We start from the raw sequence: 16,645 nt of genomic DNA, 5'->3' as shown, positions 1-16,645 counted from the left end.
CCGACGCCTCTTGCGGCCCGTGGAATTATTAATGTCCTGCCATAAGCCTGCTGGTATTCCTGAACTAGAATCAGCCTGATGTTGCTCCTGTGACTAAGGATTCTAACCACATCAAGTTAATGTAGGAGCCCTGAATATGAATCATCTGCTGTTGCTTATCTGCTAGGATCAGCTGCTGGTTCAAAAGGATCAAATAAATCAGTTGCTGTGTCTGGCAAGGATCACATTTCTGCTGTTGCTGGACTGGGATTGGCCTGCTTCTGTTGGAGTGCAAAGATCAGCTTGCAGATATTGGTGTTGATGGGATCAATCTGCTGGTGTTTCTGCTGGGCTCTAACCAGCCTGGTGATGTTGCTGAACTCTGTTGTTTCTGGGCTGGGATCAGTCTGATGTAGCTTTTAGGTTAGGAACAGCCTGCCGGTGCTGCTCTGCTGGGTGTTAGGCCAACACCTGGATGTTATGTGTGCAGTAGGGTTATGGGTAGAGTGCAGGATATGGAGCTGGGAGCCTGATCCTGGATGTTGGTCTGGAGCCTGGTGCCAGCTGTTGGTCTGGAGCCTGGTGCTGGGTGTTGGTCTGGAGCCTGGTGCTGGGTGTTGGTGTGGAGCCTGGTGCTGGGTGTTGGTGTGGAGCCTGGTGCCGGCTGTTGGTCTGGAGCCTGGTGCCGGCTGTTGGTGTGCAGTCAGGTGCTGGTATGGAATCAGGTGCCAGTTACTGGGTGTTGTGTGTGTAGCTGAGAGCCAGGATCTTGTGCCAAGTTTAGTGTGGAGCTGGTTGCTGGATGATGCTGTGGAGCCTGGTGCCAGCTGTTGCTTTGGAGCCTGCTGTTGGGTGTTGGTGTGGACTCAAAAGGAAAGAGACCTGCGTTTCTATAGAGCCTTTCACGACCTCAGGACGTCTCAACGCAGCAGCCAAATTGTATGCGGCAAGCTCCCACAAACAGCAATGTGATAAAGATCAGGTCATCTGTTGTTAGTGATGTTGATTTAAGGATAAATGTTGGCCACAACACCGGCCCTGCTCTCCTTTGAAATAGTGCCATGGGATATTTTACATTCACCCTTCAGTACTGCAATGGAGTGTCAGGCAAGTCTTTGAAGTGGGACTTGAACCCAGAACCTTCTGACTTGGAGACGAGAGTATTACCCACTGAACCACGGCTTCTATCAGATGCTTGTTTCTGCTGTGGAGCCTGGTGTTGGTGTGTAGCACGGGGTGGAGAAGGGTGTTGGGTGCAGAGATTGGTGTGGGTGTGGAGCTGATTGCTGGTGCGGAGTTGGATGTGAAGCATGGTGTGAAGTTGGTTGCTGGTGTGGAGCTGGGTGTGCAGCATGGTATGGAGAATGGTGTAGAACTGGGTGTGCAGCATGGTATGGAGATTGGTGTAGAGCTGGGTGTGCGGCATGGTATGGAGATTGTGTGGGTATGGAGCGAGTTGTTGGTGTGGAGCTGGGTGTGCGGCATGGTATGGAGATTGTGTGGGTATGGAGCTAGTTGTTGGTGTGGAGCTGGATGTGCAGCATGGTATGGAGATTGTGTGGGGATGGAGCTAGTTGTTGGTGTGAACCTGCTCAGCCGGGTGCTAGTTGCAGACTGACCGCTGGGGGTCGCTGTTCCCACCCAGTCCGCCTTGTGTTACCGCAGCGCCACCTGGCGGTGATCGGGGCGCCTGCAGCCGGGCTCCCGACCGGAGCCGAGGAACTGGAAAGAGCGACGGAGAAGGAGGCACCGGGCTGGCCCTGGACACTGACAGTCCGGGAAAGTGCAGCACTGGAGTCTTGGCAACCGAGCGGAAGAGCTCTTGAGACCCGCGCACGGTCCGCGTGACGGGAAGGAGACTGCGGGCGGGGAGCAACCACCGACAGCAGCCGAAGAGAAGAGGGCGGGACAGGGGGTGTGCGCAACTGGATTGAAGAGAATCTCAACCCAGAGCTGATCGGAGTGAGACTGAGGGGCTGGACCCGAACTCCAGCCCAACCCTAACCACAACCCCAAATGTTGTCTCAATCATAACTTCGATTGTAATTCCAATCCGAATCCCATCCCCAACCCTCAATCTAATCCCATCCCCAGCCCTAATTTCAATTTAAATCCCATCCCCAACCTTAATCCTTCAACTCATCTCCAACCTTAATCCTAATCCCATCCCCAACCCTAATCGTAATAGTAATCCCATCCCCAACCCTAATCCCATCCCCAACCCTAATCATAATAGTAATCCCATCCCCAACCCTAATCATAATCCCATCCCCAATCCTAATCGTAATCCCATTCCCAACCCTAATCCTAATCCCATCCCCAACCCTAATCCCATCCCCAACCCTAATCGTAATAGTAATCCCATCCCCAACCCTAATCATAATCCCATCCCCAATCCTAATCGTAATCCCATTCCCAACCCTAATCGTAATCCCATCCCCAACTCTAATCGTAATCCCATCCCCAATCCTAATCCCATCCCTAATCCTAATCCCACCCCCAACCCTAATCATAATCCCATCTCCAACCCTAATTGTAATTCCATCCCCAATCCTAAACGTAATCCCAAACCCAACCCGAATCTCATCCTTGATCCTAATCTCAATCCCCAATCTGAATCTCAATCCTAATCCCAACTCTTATAAAAATCCTAATCTCAATACTGAATTCCTACTCCAAACCTATCCCAAACCTAATTCCAACTCATCCCAATCCAATCCTAACCTCTAATCCCAAACCCAACTCACTCAGTGTCCACTGTACGAGAATCTCCTTTTGCCCCATGGGTACTAACATTGTGCTGGAGTGGCTGAAGAGCCTGAAGTTGTCCCAATACACTGAATCCTTCTTGGACAACGGCTATGATGACCTGGAGGTTTGTAAGCAGATCGGGGAGCCTGACCTAGATGCTATCGGGGTTGAGGCTCCCAGGCACCGGCAGCTAATCAAGGCGGCTGTGGCACGACTCCGTGAGGAAGAAGAAACTGGCACCGTGGTCTACTTCACTTTGGAACCACGGGCTGCATCCCTTTGCCAGCCCTATATTTATACCAACCTGGAGGAATACCGGCACAGACTGAGGACTGTGCTGTGGAGGAGAGCACGAGGAACCAGTAGAGAATATCAGAATGACATGGCATCAAACAGGAGAACAGGCCACAAGAAGAGGATCATTTACTCTAAACTCATACTGAAGATCAGGAATAAACGACTGCGGGGCAGCATCAATATGAGCAAACTACCTTACTCCAACAAGGTGGGTGATGGGCAGTGGGAAAAGGGCTCTCCTTTATCCCAAATGATTGTGTTTTGTGAGAATATCATGTACAGGTACTACACAACAAATTAAGGGGTATAAAATAGTTAATATGATTTAAGTTAAAAGGTGGAGTGATGAATGGCGGTTGGTATTGGATGTGCAGAAGTTTTATCCCGTATGGATTGTTTATTTATCGAGGATGAAGGATGTGCAGAGGTTGAAAGGTCAATTAAAGGGGTGTGACCTTGTTCGACATATAGCTGGAATGTGTAAAGCAGCCACATAAGGATATATTGGAATTTGCTGTCAATTTGTCCTATCTGATCATATGTGAATTTCAGTTCCATATTGATATATAGGAATCTGCTGGGAATTTGAGTTCTATACAGAAATAAAGGGATTTGTTGAGCATTTGAGTTCTGTACAATAATATAGAAATTTACCTGGTATTGGAGCTTATATGGATGTTTGAGTTTTGTAGGGAAATATAAGAATCTGCTCAGCATTTGAGTTTGGTACAATAATGTAGGAATCTGTGGGTAATTTGAGTTCTGGGTAATTTATTTGAAGCCGAGTGATGGAGAGAGCACTAGGTGGTGGGATTGGTTTTGGAGTAGTCTAGCAAAGTGCTGGCATGGATACAATGGGCTGAATGGCCTCCTAATCTGCAAACATCTATGGTTCTACAAGGATATATATAGGCAATATAGGCATCAGCATTCTGTACAATTTATGAATCTGTCAAATATTTGAGTCCTCCAGGGATACATATGGGAATGCGTCAGGCATTTAAGTTCTATGAGGTTGTTGTGTTTCAGGATATGTACCTCCCTGTAGAATGTATGTAACATACAGATTCCTATATATCTTGTTAATTCAGGTCTGCCGCAGGTATCTCTTCCAGTTCAGTGGTGTCAGTCATTCCCCTAAGCACTTTGACTTTATGCCCGAAGGGAAAGGCATGATCATGCCCTCTGTTGACCTGTACTCGATGAAAGCTGGCCAGTCACGCTGAGCGAAAAGGCATGAGCAAGGATCTATTGCAAAATCTGTCTCTAAATTAAGGAGATTTTCAAGGTGCTTCAGTTGTTTCCATAGGGCAATAGAAGTGACAAATTGTTGGCTGTTAAATATGCTTTAAGAGGAAAAATTAGATCAGTTAATTAGTTCTAAGTTTAATCTATCCTTCAGACTGTTTGCTTGCCCCTGGGACCTGGAGTTCATTAATTCAGTTTGTTACAGGGATGTCATACCAAAATTTTTCCCTCATATGGATTTCTGTATGAGTATTGATGTGGCTGTCGGTTTGTTCTTATTTTAGCCCAGCTAAATTGGTGATGGTACAGGATTTTTTTTTGCACTGAATCATACATGAAAGATGGCTGAATAATAATTCTTGGCAATATAAAAATGATCGAAACTGCGCTGGTCGACACCCATGCTTCTGACTGGCATGATTTCTTGAAAATCGTTCATCTGCCAAACATACTCAATATTCCGGAGATCACAATCCTATGTCAATCATGCCAATCAGCAATTTCACTCAGCCGACCCTGTTGTCTAGGTAACCGTTCCCCAGCAGCAAATGATATGTGCCTGACGACCAGTTTGACACTGAATTGGAAATTGAAAGTGACCCCTTGTTACACCGAGGCCAGGGAAAGTTGGCACAGCCCTAAAATGATTGGTGTTTGAAGAAACACTGTGTATTGTGCAAAATAAAGCTCCTTTAATTATTCCCTTTTGATCATGGGCCAGCATCATTGTTTTAATACTATTTGAAAATAAATTAAAAAGCACTTGAATTAGCACGCCTGGCATTTTAAAGACGCTCACCATTGAGCCTTAAAAAATCCCAAGTTCAAGAGAACTGACTGGATTTCTAAAACATGTTTCAAATTAAATAATGTTCATATGTTACTGTATCTTTTGGGAGAGATAATGTGACAATAATTTCTGAAAGAGGTCATGTGAAAATTATACAGTATCTCCTGAGATATATTGTGTGGAAATATCACAGTATCATCTGAGAGAGATAATGTGGAAATTATACAGCATCTCCTGAGATATATTATGTGGAAATATCACAGTATCATCTGAGAAAGATAAAGTGGAAATGTTACAGTATCTCCTGGGAGATAATATGGAAAAGATACATTGTCTCCTGAGAGGGATAATGTGGAAACATTATAGTATCTGAGAGAGATGAAGTGGAAATGTTACATTATCACATGAGAGAGATAATGTGAAAATGTTGCAGTATCTGCTGGGAGATAATATGGAAATATTAGTGTCTCCTGAGAGATAATGCGGAAATGTTACAATATCTGCTAGGTGAGTCATGTGGAAATGTTACAGTATCTCCTGGGAGAGATAATTTGGGAATGTTACAGTATCTTAATATGGAAAAGATACATTGTCTCCTGAGAGGGATAATGTGGAAACGTTATAGTATCTGAGAGAGATAATGTGACAATGTTGCAGCATCTCCTGCGTGAGATAATGTGGAAAGGTTACAGGATTTCCTGGTATAATGTGGAAATGTTACAGTATCTTCTGGAAAACAAGGGCTGGATGTCCAGCTTTCCCGATTTTGGGGCACTAATCACAGCGAGGCGGTAAAGATACCGCCTGAAAATAGTTTGCACCCTCGCCTGGAAAATTCTGCAAAAAAATTAGGATCCATGGTCGTAGGCATTAAATCAGTCATTACACAACAGACTTTGTACACATGAGCCAAAAATCACGGTGATAAAAGAGGCGGCCATTTTGTGCATGCGCAGCAGTGGGTTTTTTCCACGGGCGCAAATACTATGTCAGGGCGTGGCAACTTCCTGCGTGCATGAGCAAATGATCTGCCCCACTTCAATCACTTCTGCAGAGATGGAGTAGCAGGAGGCTGGGCAGCATGCCAGGCGATTTTCAAATGAGGCTGCAGTTTAAAGGAGGTAGTCATCACTCCATCTGGCTAGGGTACTGAGCCCGCTGCCAGCTATATTTAAATGAATTTGGAGAGAAATTGCCCCGGAAGTGTCTGCAGCAGACACGGTTCCCAGAACTGGGACACAATGCTGCAAAATGTTCAACGACTTTACCCCAGGATCGTCAAGGTGAGTACCATTCACATTTATTTATGGCTGTTATCTTTCCAACATGAATATCAGACACTATGTGAAGTCTTTCATGTACATGGCCATTCTCGAAATCTTGCAGCCTATGGGGTGGATTTCAGAAAGCTGAAGGATGACTTCTCCAGCCATTGCCTCTTAATGAAGGATGCACATACACTCGAGTTCCTTAATCATTAAGACCTTTCCTCGCAATACACTCCCACTGCTGATATGGGTTTCATAAAGATCACCTGCAGCCTCTATGCTACATCCCTCTCACCTCCTAACAATCGCTCACAAAGCTCATGCAATATTCACACAGTTTGAAGTGAAGTCATTAAAAGACCCACACAGTCTCACCTATTGAAGTATAGTAAACATATGTGGTACAACAGGGGGTGTACCCTTTCTAAACCCTTCCTATTTTTCTCTTTGCAGTCGAAGCACTCGCACAACAGGTGTGAGCAGCTGCACACAGGTGGGGGTCTGCTCAAATCCTAGACTTGCCAGATGTTGAGGAATGGGTGTCTGCACTCATTGGAGCACCAGCTCAGGCAGTTGCCGGGGGCGATGAGGATGACAGCATTCCTTCCTCAGGATGACAGCATTCCGGCTCCCACCACTGACTCCAACCATATACCATACGTGGTACACAACCCAGCCACCAATGACAGCTTCCGCCGATGATGACTTGCAGCAGTCCGCAGCTGGGTCTTCCAGGCCAACAGCTGGTCCAGGGCGTCGTCATACGCCATCTGCACTGTTTGCCTCCCAAATACAGCAGCCCTCAAACAGGCTTGCTGTAGGCACTGATACCTCATTGGGGAGGAGCAGTAGGCATGGGAGGGGGATGATGTTAAATGGGGGGAAATGTCAGGGCAAGTCCCTTTAAGGGCTGGTGTAATAGGTTAAGGAATTATTGACCGATTGTATGTAAAATATATGATAGGAAAATGAATCTTAGATTTTGAAGGATTACATAAAACAGTTTATGTGTTTAACTTTTAAAGAATGGTGGAGCAGGCTGAGAAAGCCCATAAAGTCAAACCTGTCGAAACAAACACATTTTGAGAGGCAGAGATAATACATTCAAAGAAGCCAAATGCTCAGCAAGATGAAGGGATCAACTCCCACAGCAGACAGTCTGATAAGGGTTAAACCAATGTTTAACTGAACTAAATTCTTGTCTTTCATGTTAACAAATATGTTAACAAATGATGCTGTGCTGAGATCGAACTAAAATTCCCCTCTCTCACGTTAATAAATGTTTCTGTGCTTTGTGAACTAAATGTTTCCTATGTTGTAACAAGTTTGTCTCTGCCTTCCATCTGTGTTATTTGTGGCAGTTAAATCACTGTCACTTCAAAAGATCCATTACAGACCGGCCCAGTAGGAATCTGTATAAAGGCTGGTGAGACCTTTCGATTTTTGAAGATTCTGTCATGGGCAATGAAGAACAGAACTTCCCCTGCATGCTGGAATAAAATCGTTTTGGACCTATTTCTTTGAGTCTGTCATCGATCGAGAGCGTCGATCCATTATTTAGGTGGATCTGCTAGGGAGAAAGGGAGATTTCTCCTCAACAGGCAGCATAATGTTGTGCAGATACATTGATATATAATGATGACACCTGTAAATAGTTGTTTTTGATAAATGCACCTGTTCACTGACTTGCTGCAGAATGCTGCTTATTGTTTGGTTTGGTTTTGTTGGTTAATTGTATCATTTGATGGTGTTGGGGGTTTTGTTTATTTCTAGCTTTTATAAACATGTTACTTTGACCCTTTGCCATTGGTGTTGTGTGTGTCATTCCAAAATTCCAATTGGCAATGCCTGGCCCCTCGTGCCGGCTAAGTTGTGTAGCATGCAGCACACCACAATGAATTCTGAAACCTGTTGAGGGGAGTATTGAAGGCTGCCGCCAGAGCAGTCCACGCATTTGAAGCGCTCCTTGAACACATCAACTGTCTGTTCGATGATGTTGCGGATGGCTGCATGGCTGTCATTGTAGTGATGCTTGGCTTCTGTGGTGGGCTTGCGGAGGGGGGCCATGAGCCAGGTAGCTAGGCTGTATTCTTTGTCCCCAATCAGCCAGTCATGCCCTTGCCTTTGTCGCTGATACATTTGGGAGACACTGCTCTCACGCAAGATTAAAGCATCATGTGTGCTCCCTGGATAGCAGGCATTCACTGCCAGGATGCACTGCGTGTGGTCGCATACCAGCTGCATGTTTAGGTAGTGGTATCCCTTTCGGTTTCTGAATACCTCTGTGTTGTCGAACGGTGCTCGCAAGGTGATGTGAACCCTCGAGAAGCCCACAATTTTGCCGAACCCTAAAGTCCTCTCATTCTGGCTGTCCCTGTTCATAGGGAAATTTATGAAGTCCGTTCCGCGGACTTACAGAGCCTTTGTTACGTGCTAAATGCAGCGATGTGCAGCATGTTGAGAGATGCTGCATATGTCCCCTGTTGTTGCCTGGAAGGAGCCGGAGGCATAGAAGGTCATCACCACAGTCACCTTCACTGCAACGGGCAACGCAATCCTATTGGCACTGGTAGGCTGTAGGTCTGCCTTTTGGAGATCGCATATCTCTGTCAGCACTTCCTTTTGGACGCACGGCCTTCTCACACAAACAAAGGAACAAAAGAGCTGAAAATCCAGCCCCTAATGTGGAAATGTTACAGCATCTCCTGGGTGAGATCATGTGCAAACATTACTGTATTTCCTATGAGAGATAGAGATAATATGGAACTGTTACATTATCTCCTGAGAGGGACTGGGAAATTAGTGATGGGATACATGGAGATGGCAGAAACTCTGGACAAATATTTTGTATCAGTCTTTACAGTAGAGGACACTATAAAAATATCCCAACAAGGGGCGAGAGGGGGAGAGGAACACAATCACAATCACTGAGGTGGTACTCAGTAAAATAATGGGATTAAAGGTGGATAAAGGGGAACCAGTGGATGTGGTATATTTGGACTTCCAGAAGGCATTTGACAAGGTGCCACTTAAAAGGTTACTGCACAAGATAAAAGTTCACGGGGTTGGGGGTGATAGATTAGCATGGATGGAAGATTGGTTAACTAACAGAGAACAGAGAGTCAGGATAAATGGTTCATTCTCGGGTTGGCAATCAGTAACTAGTGGGGTGCCGCAGAGCTGGGACCCCAACTATTTACAATAAGTTGTATGAAGGGACCGAGTGTAATGTAGCCAAGTTTGCTGATGATACAAAGATTGGAGGAAAAGCAACATGTGAGGAGAACATAAAAAATCTGCAAAAGACATAGTCAGGCTAAGTGAGTGGGCAAAAATTTGACAGATGGAGTATAATGTTGGAAAGTGTGAGGTTATGCACTTTGACAGAAAAAAAATCAAAGAGCAAGTTATTATTTAAATGGAAAAAAATTGCAAAGTGCCACAGTTCAGCGGGACCTGGGGGTCTTGGTGCATGAAATAGCAAGTGATCAGGAAGTCCAATGGAATCTTGGCCTTTATTGCAAAGGGGATGAAGTATAAAAGCAGGGAAGTCTTGCTACAGTTATACAGGTATTGGTGAGTTCACACCTGGAATACTGCGTACAGTTTTGGTTTCCATATTTACGAAAGGATATACTTACTTTGGAGTTAGTTCAGAGATGGTTCACTAGGTTGATTCCGGAGATGAGGGGGTTGACTTGGTAGGTTGGGCCTCTACTCATTGGAATTCAGAAGAATGAGAGGTGATCTTATCAAAACTTATAACATTATGAGGGGGCTTGACAAGGTGGTTGCAGAGAGGATGTTTCCACTGATAGGGAAGACTAGAACTAGGGGCCATAATCTTTGAATAAGGGCCACCCATTTAAAACTGAGATGAGGAGGAATTTCTTCTCTGAGGGTTGTAAATCCGTGGAATTTGCTGCCTCGGAGAGCTGTGGAAGCTCGGTCATTGAATAAATTTAAGACAGAGATAGACAGTTTCTTAACTGATAAGGGAATAAGGGGTTATGGGGAGTGGGCAGGGAAGTGGAAGTTCATGATCGGATCAGCCATGATCGTTTTAAATGGCGGAGCAGGCTCGAGGGGCCTTATGGCCTACTCCTGCTCCTATTTCTTATGTTCTTATGTGAAAACTTTATAGTATCTCAGAGCGAGTGAGTTGAAATGTTACAATATCACACGAGGGAGATAATTTGGTAATGTTACAGTATCTCCTGAGAGGGATAACGTGGGAATGTTATAGTATCTCCTGGGAGATAATGTGGGAATGTTGTAGTATCTCCTGGGAGATAATATGGGAATGTTACAGTATTTCCGGAGATATTTGTGAAATGTTGCAGCTTAATTATGTTTTTGTCGAATTAGGAAGGTAACCAATTAATACCAAGTACAGGACTATAGATCAGTAATGCAATATGTTTAAAAAGGATACATCACTGGCCTATAGCTCATCAGACTGGCATCTCACCACTTCTCTGGCCTGACAGTAATTTGCAGACAGTGCCAGTGTCAGCTGCCCAACGAGCTTGTCTGACATGTGAGCAAGCGAGTTGCCTTGGAGTGCCTTCTTTGTCGTCCTAGGGGAAAACTCTCATGCTGGAAGTTATCTACCATCTCAGTGTTATTCCTGATATTTAAGAAGTTTCATGCTTGAAACAGTTCAAAGTTTTATTAAAATTTTTGAAAAGTCATCAAAATTTTGCACAAAAGTACCAAAAGCTTGTTTGAACTCTGGTGTATAGCTATTTGAATCTTAGATCTTGTTGTTTAAAGTTATAGTTCTGCAGTTTTGTTTTAATTTTTATATTTAAATTTAACACTTCATTTAAATATTTCTTATGGTATAATAAAGGAAAATTATTTTGAAAATTCTAACAAATATTCTAACTTGTTAATACATCTGTTGTATCTGTTGGTAACAATTTGCATTTGACAGTTTTGTGATAAAACGTGTGGTAGCTGGTGTGCAATGGCCACCCCATGTTAAAAACATTCACGCACAGGCATCTCCCACACTTTAAAATGAACTCAGATGCTTCAACATCGCTGCCTTGAGCAAGACATGGCAGGCAGCAGAAGGCCAGCTCAAGGAACAAGTTGGTGGATACACCACCTGGAAAGGCAAACCAGAAGAAGAACACCATCTCCATGTGGTTGGCTTAACTATCAAAAATGAGCTAATTTGGCATCTCAGAGATTCCCCTTGTGGGATAAACGAACGCCTCATGACCCTTCGGCTCACTCTAACCCGGAACCAGTATGCTACGGTCATCAATGTGTACACGCCAATCCTGGAAGCTAAGGATGAGGCCAAAGAGGAACTCTACTCCAGCCTTGAACAATCTCTGTCCCAAGTTCCAACGGACGACAAGTTGATTCTCCTTGCAATTTTAATGCCAGAGTTAGAAAGAACACAGACCTCTGGAGAGGTGTGATTGGCAGGGAAGGAGTAGGGAAAACCAATTCCAATGGAACCCGCCTCCTGACAAAATGCTTAGAACATGGTCTTGTCATAACCAACACCTTGTTTTGTCAGAGAGACAAGTACAAGGCCTCATGGCTCAAGGCATTGGCATCTGTTAGACTACGTCATCGTCCGAGCGACGGATCGCAAGGATGTTCACATCACCCATGCCATGACAGGAGCTGACGACTGCTGGACTGACCACTGCCTGATCCATTTCACTATCTCCATCAACCTGTCCTCAAAATGACGGCGGCAACAGAAACACTGCCGCAGAAAAATCAACGCTGAAGGACCCTGCAAAGAAAGCTCTATTCGGTCAATGCCTCACAGCCAACTCAACAACACCTAATGAACTGGAGCCTGTCATGTATGTACTTTTGGGATCACTAGCCACTAGATGACATCATTGTTGGAGGCCATTGGGCTGCACGCACATGTGTGCAGCCCAAGTATAAAAGGCCAGCCATTTTGTATATTAGTCACTTTGGGCCTTAATAAAGCAGAGCCAAGGTCATACCTCTTGGAGATAAACAGTACTCAGTCTAACAGTTATTGCATACACAACATTTGCCGATGAGGCAACAAGAACCTTCACATGCAAAAATGAGCACAATTGGATTGTTGGAGCGATTCATGGAAGGAGAAGATTGGGCAGATATCGTGAGCCATTTGAGCCAGTTCTTTGTGGCCAACAAAATAGAGGAGGTCAACGATTCAGATCGGCACCGGGCGGTGTTCCTCGCGGTTTGCGGTCTAAAAATTTATGGTCTGATAAGGAATCTACTCCTGCCTGTGAGTCCAAAAGAGAAGATGTATGAAGAATTGTGTACACTGGTACAGGACCACCTTAAGCCAGATGAAGGCATCATCATCTCAAGATACAGATTTTATATGCACGTTCGCTCAGAGGGCCAGAATGTGGTGGAATTCGTTGCCGACCTGAGACGTCAAGCGGGACCGTGTAAGTTCGGGGCTGTGTTGGCAGACATGCTGCGGGACTTCTTTGTAATCGGCATCAACCTCGAGGTGATCTTGTGTAAACTACTGGCAGTGGAGACGTTGGACTTGAACAGGGCCATCACGATCGCTCAGTCATGCATGACGACAGATAGAAGTCTAAAGCAGATATCAGTGAAAAATCAAAACTCGGCAAGTACTGTAAATATGATTGATTCAGCGTTCGGCAGAGCGGCACATGGCAGGGCCTCCCCGACTGCGCACACGAAACCTGTGGCTGCCCAAAGTCTGCCAGCGGGAATTTCTCAGTGTTGGCGTTGTGGAGGAAATCACCGGCAACCAGCAGTGCCAATTTAAGCAATATGGTTGCAAAGGCTGTCTGAGAGTGTGGCATCTCCAGCGCAAGTGTCAGCAGATGAGCAAGCGTGCTGCGACACACCACGTGAAGGATGATGGTCAGACTAGCGTGGATCCAGATACGCAATCCGAGATACCAGAGGAGGAAGTGTATGGACTGTACTCGTTCCTAACTAAGAGCAAACCGATAATGATCAATGTGAAATTGAGTGGGGTGCCGGTATCGATGGAACTGGGCACGGGGGCAAGTCAATCGATAATAAGCAGAGGGAATTCGACAAGTTGTGGGATACTTAGGCTGTGAGGCCCAGGCTGAGTCCAGTCAATGCCAAGTTACGCACGCGCACCAAAGAACTTATAATGGTGATTGGCAGTGCCACAATTAAAGTGTCGTAAGACGGTGCGGTTCATGAGTTACCGCTATGGATTGTCCCAGGCAATGGCCCAATGCTGTTTGGAAGGAACTGGCTTGAAAAAATCAGATGCAATTGGAATGACATCAAGGTACTGTCATCGGAGAAAGATACATGTGCCCAAGTACTGAGCAAGTTCCCTTCGCTGTTCGAACCAGGCATCGGCAACTTCACAGGAGCCAAGATGCAGATCCACGTGAACTCGGATGCAAGATCCGTCCCATCATAAAGCTCGGGCAGTTCCATATATAATGATGAAGAAGGTGGTCAAAATTGAACTGGACACACTCCAGCGTGAAGGGATCACATCACCGGTTGAATTTAATGAATGGGAGAGCCACATTGTTCCTCTGCTGAAAAGTGATGGCAGTCAGAATCTGTGGAGACTACAAGGCTACGATCAACAGGGTTTCGAAACAGGATTAGTACCTGCTACCAAAGGCCGATGACTTGTTTGCAACACTAGCCGGGGGGAAGTCGTTCACCAAACTGGACTTGACGTCAGCCTACATGACACAGGAGCTGGTCGAGACATCGAAGAGACTTACGTGCATTAACACGCATAAAGGACTGTTTATTTATCACAGGTGCCCTTTTGGAATTCGCTCGGCTGCAGCAATATTTCAGAGGCATATGGAAAGTCTACTGAAGTCCATTCCCAGAACCGTACCAATACCAATGCTTCATCCCGCATCCAGAGGTGGGCGCTGACATTATCTGCTTATGATTATGTCATTCGCCATAGACCTGGTGCCGAGAATTGAGCCGATGCTTTGAGCCGTCTGCCGTTGCCCGCACTAGAGGTGGAAACGCCACAACCAGCGGACCTGTTGTTAGTTATGGATGCTTTTGAGAGTGAAGGAACCCCTATCACGGCTCAACAAGTTAAGACCTGGACGAGCCAGGACCCGATTTTATCGATGGTGAAGAGTTGCATCCTCAAAGGTGATTGGTCTGCCATACCCAAGCAAATGTGCGAGGAGACCAAACATTACATTCGTCGCAAAGATGAACTGTCTATTCAGTCGGATTGTATACTGTGGGGCAATCGTGTTGTTATGCCCAAGAAAGGGAAAGAGAAATTTGTACGTGAGCTACACAGCAAACATCCCAGAATTATAATGATGAAAGCCATCACCAGGTCTCATATATGGTGGCAGGGAATTGACTCTGAGCTGGAAACATGTGTGCATCAGTGCAACATTTCCATGCAGCTCAGCAAAGCACCAGCGGAATCGCCATTGAGTCTGTGCTCGTGGCCGTCCAAACTATGGTCCAGGATCCACATAGACTTTGCAGGTCCCTTCCTGGGGAAGATGTTTTTAGTTGTGGTGGATGCATATTCGAAATGGATAGAGTGTATAATTATGTCATCCAGCACATCTACAACTACTATTGAGAATCTCAGTGTTATATTCGCGACACATGGTCTGCCTGACATCGTTGTTAGCGACAACGGATCGTGCTTCACCAGTCAGGAGTTTCAAGAGTTCATGAAATACAATGGTATCAAACATGTCAGGTCAGCACCATTCAAACCTGCAACCAATGGGCAAGCAGAACGTGTTGTCCAAATCATAAAGCAGAGTGTGAACCGAGTAACCCAAGGGTCACTGCAGATCCGCCTGTCATGCTTACTGCTTAGTTACGGGACAAGGCCAAACACGCTTACCGGGGTCTCGCCTGCTGAACTAATGATGAAGAGAGGTCTTAAGACCAAGCTATCTCTTGTACACCCTGACCTGAATAATCATGTTGAATATAGAAGACAAAGTCAGCAAGGGTATCGCGATCATGCAGCTGTGTCACGCGATATTTCTGTAAATGATCCTGTATATGTTCTGAATTATGATCAGGGTCCTAAGTGGATCGCTGGTACTGTCATGGCCAAGGAGGGCAACAGAGTATTTATTGTCAAGCTCAAAAATGGGCAAACATGCAGGAAACATATGGATCAGACAAAGCTACGGCACACAGACGAACCGGAACAGTCAGAGGAGACAATCGACGCCCAACCAACCTACCCCCAGTCATCAGAGGACTCAGTGGTCATCAGTGAATCAGGACTTTCAATCACTGACATGTTCAGTGAAAATGGACTTTCAATCCCTGACATGGCCACTGCCACTCCCACCAGGTCAGCCACCCAATCACCAGTCACAACAGACTCTGAACACTCACCCAAGGCTGGAGTTGAACTGAGACGGTCAACCCAGGAGCGTAAAACACTGGACCGTCTCAATTTGTAAAAGACTGTGTTAATATCTCAGAGGGGGGTATTGTCATGTATGCACTTTTGGGATCACTAGCCACTAGATGGAGGCCATTGGGCTGCACGCACGTGTGTGAAGCACAAGTATAAAAGGCCGGCTATTTTGTATATTAGTCACTTTGGGCCTTAATAAAGCAGAGCCAAGGTCATACCTCTTGGAGTTAAACAGTACTCAGTCTAACAGTTATTGCATACACAACAGAGCCAAAGATTGTCCATAGTGCCTGGTCTTCCCTTACGTCCAGCTGACAATCATGACGTGTGGATTCTTTAGCATCGTCAAGACCATCTATGGCCCAAGCATCCAAGGACCTATTCCGCTGAGAGCTAAGAACGGAGAGATGCTCATCAAGGACAGTGAGGCAGTCAGTGCCCGCTGGAAAAAGCACTTTGAGGATCTCCTCAACCAAGACTCTGTCTTCGATGTGAGTGTCCTTGACTCCATCTCACAGCATGCTATCCGCCACTATCTCGGCACAATCCCAGCCCGGCATGAAGTTGAAAAGGTCATCCAACAGCTGAAAAACAACAAGGCTTCCAGAGCAGATGAAATCCCCGCCGAAATACGAAAGCATGGCGGAGAAGTACTCTTGGCCTCATCTCCCTTATCTGGAAGGAGGAGAGCTTGTCAGAGGATTCCAGAGACGGCGTAATCATGACTATCTTCCAGAAAGGAGACAAGTCTGATTGCGGTAATTGCAGAAGAGTTTCCCTGTTGTCTGCCACAGGGAAGTCATCACAACAATCCTCCTCAATTGTCTCCTCCCAGTGGCTGAAGAGCTCCTCCCAGAGTCGCAATGTGGATTCCGCCCACTAAAAGGCACAACGGACATGATTTTCACC

At 45.6% G+C, this 16,645-nt stretch overlaps 1 protein-coding gene across 1 annotated transcript in view; it reads left to right on the top strand.

The window, feature by feature from the left end:
* Positions 1–2,761: 2,761 nt before the first annotated feature.
* sash1a (SAM and SH3 domain containing 1a) overlaps positions 2,762–16,645 on the top strand; it is a 260,951-nt gene continuing 247,067 nt past the window's right edge. The window contains exon 1 of the mRNA XM_070889949.1: positions 2,762–3,235. Within this exon, the coding sequence (XP_070746050.1) occupies positions 2,762–3,235 (474 nt within the window). The remainder of the gene's footprint in view (positions 3,236–16,645) is intronic.

The sequence above is a fragment of the Pristiophorus japonicus genome, chromosome 9, assembly GCF_044704955.1.
Source record: "Pristiophorus japonicus isolate sPriJap1 chromosome 9, sPriJap1.hap1, whole genome shotgun sequence".
NCBI classification, from domain to species: Eukaryota; Metazoa; Chordata; class Chondrichthyes; family Pristiophoridae; genus Pristiophorus; species Pristiophorus japonicus.
This window is presented reverse-complemented; position numbering and strand designations above follow the sequence as displayed.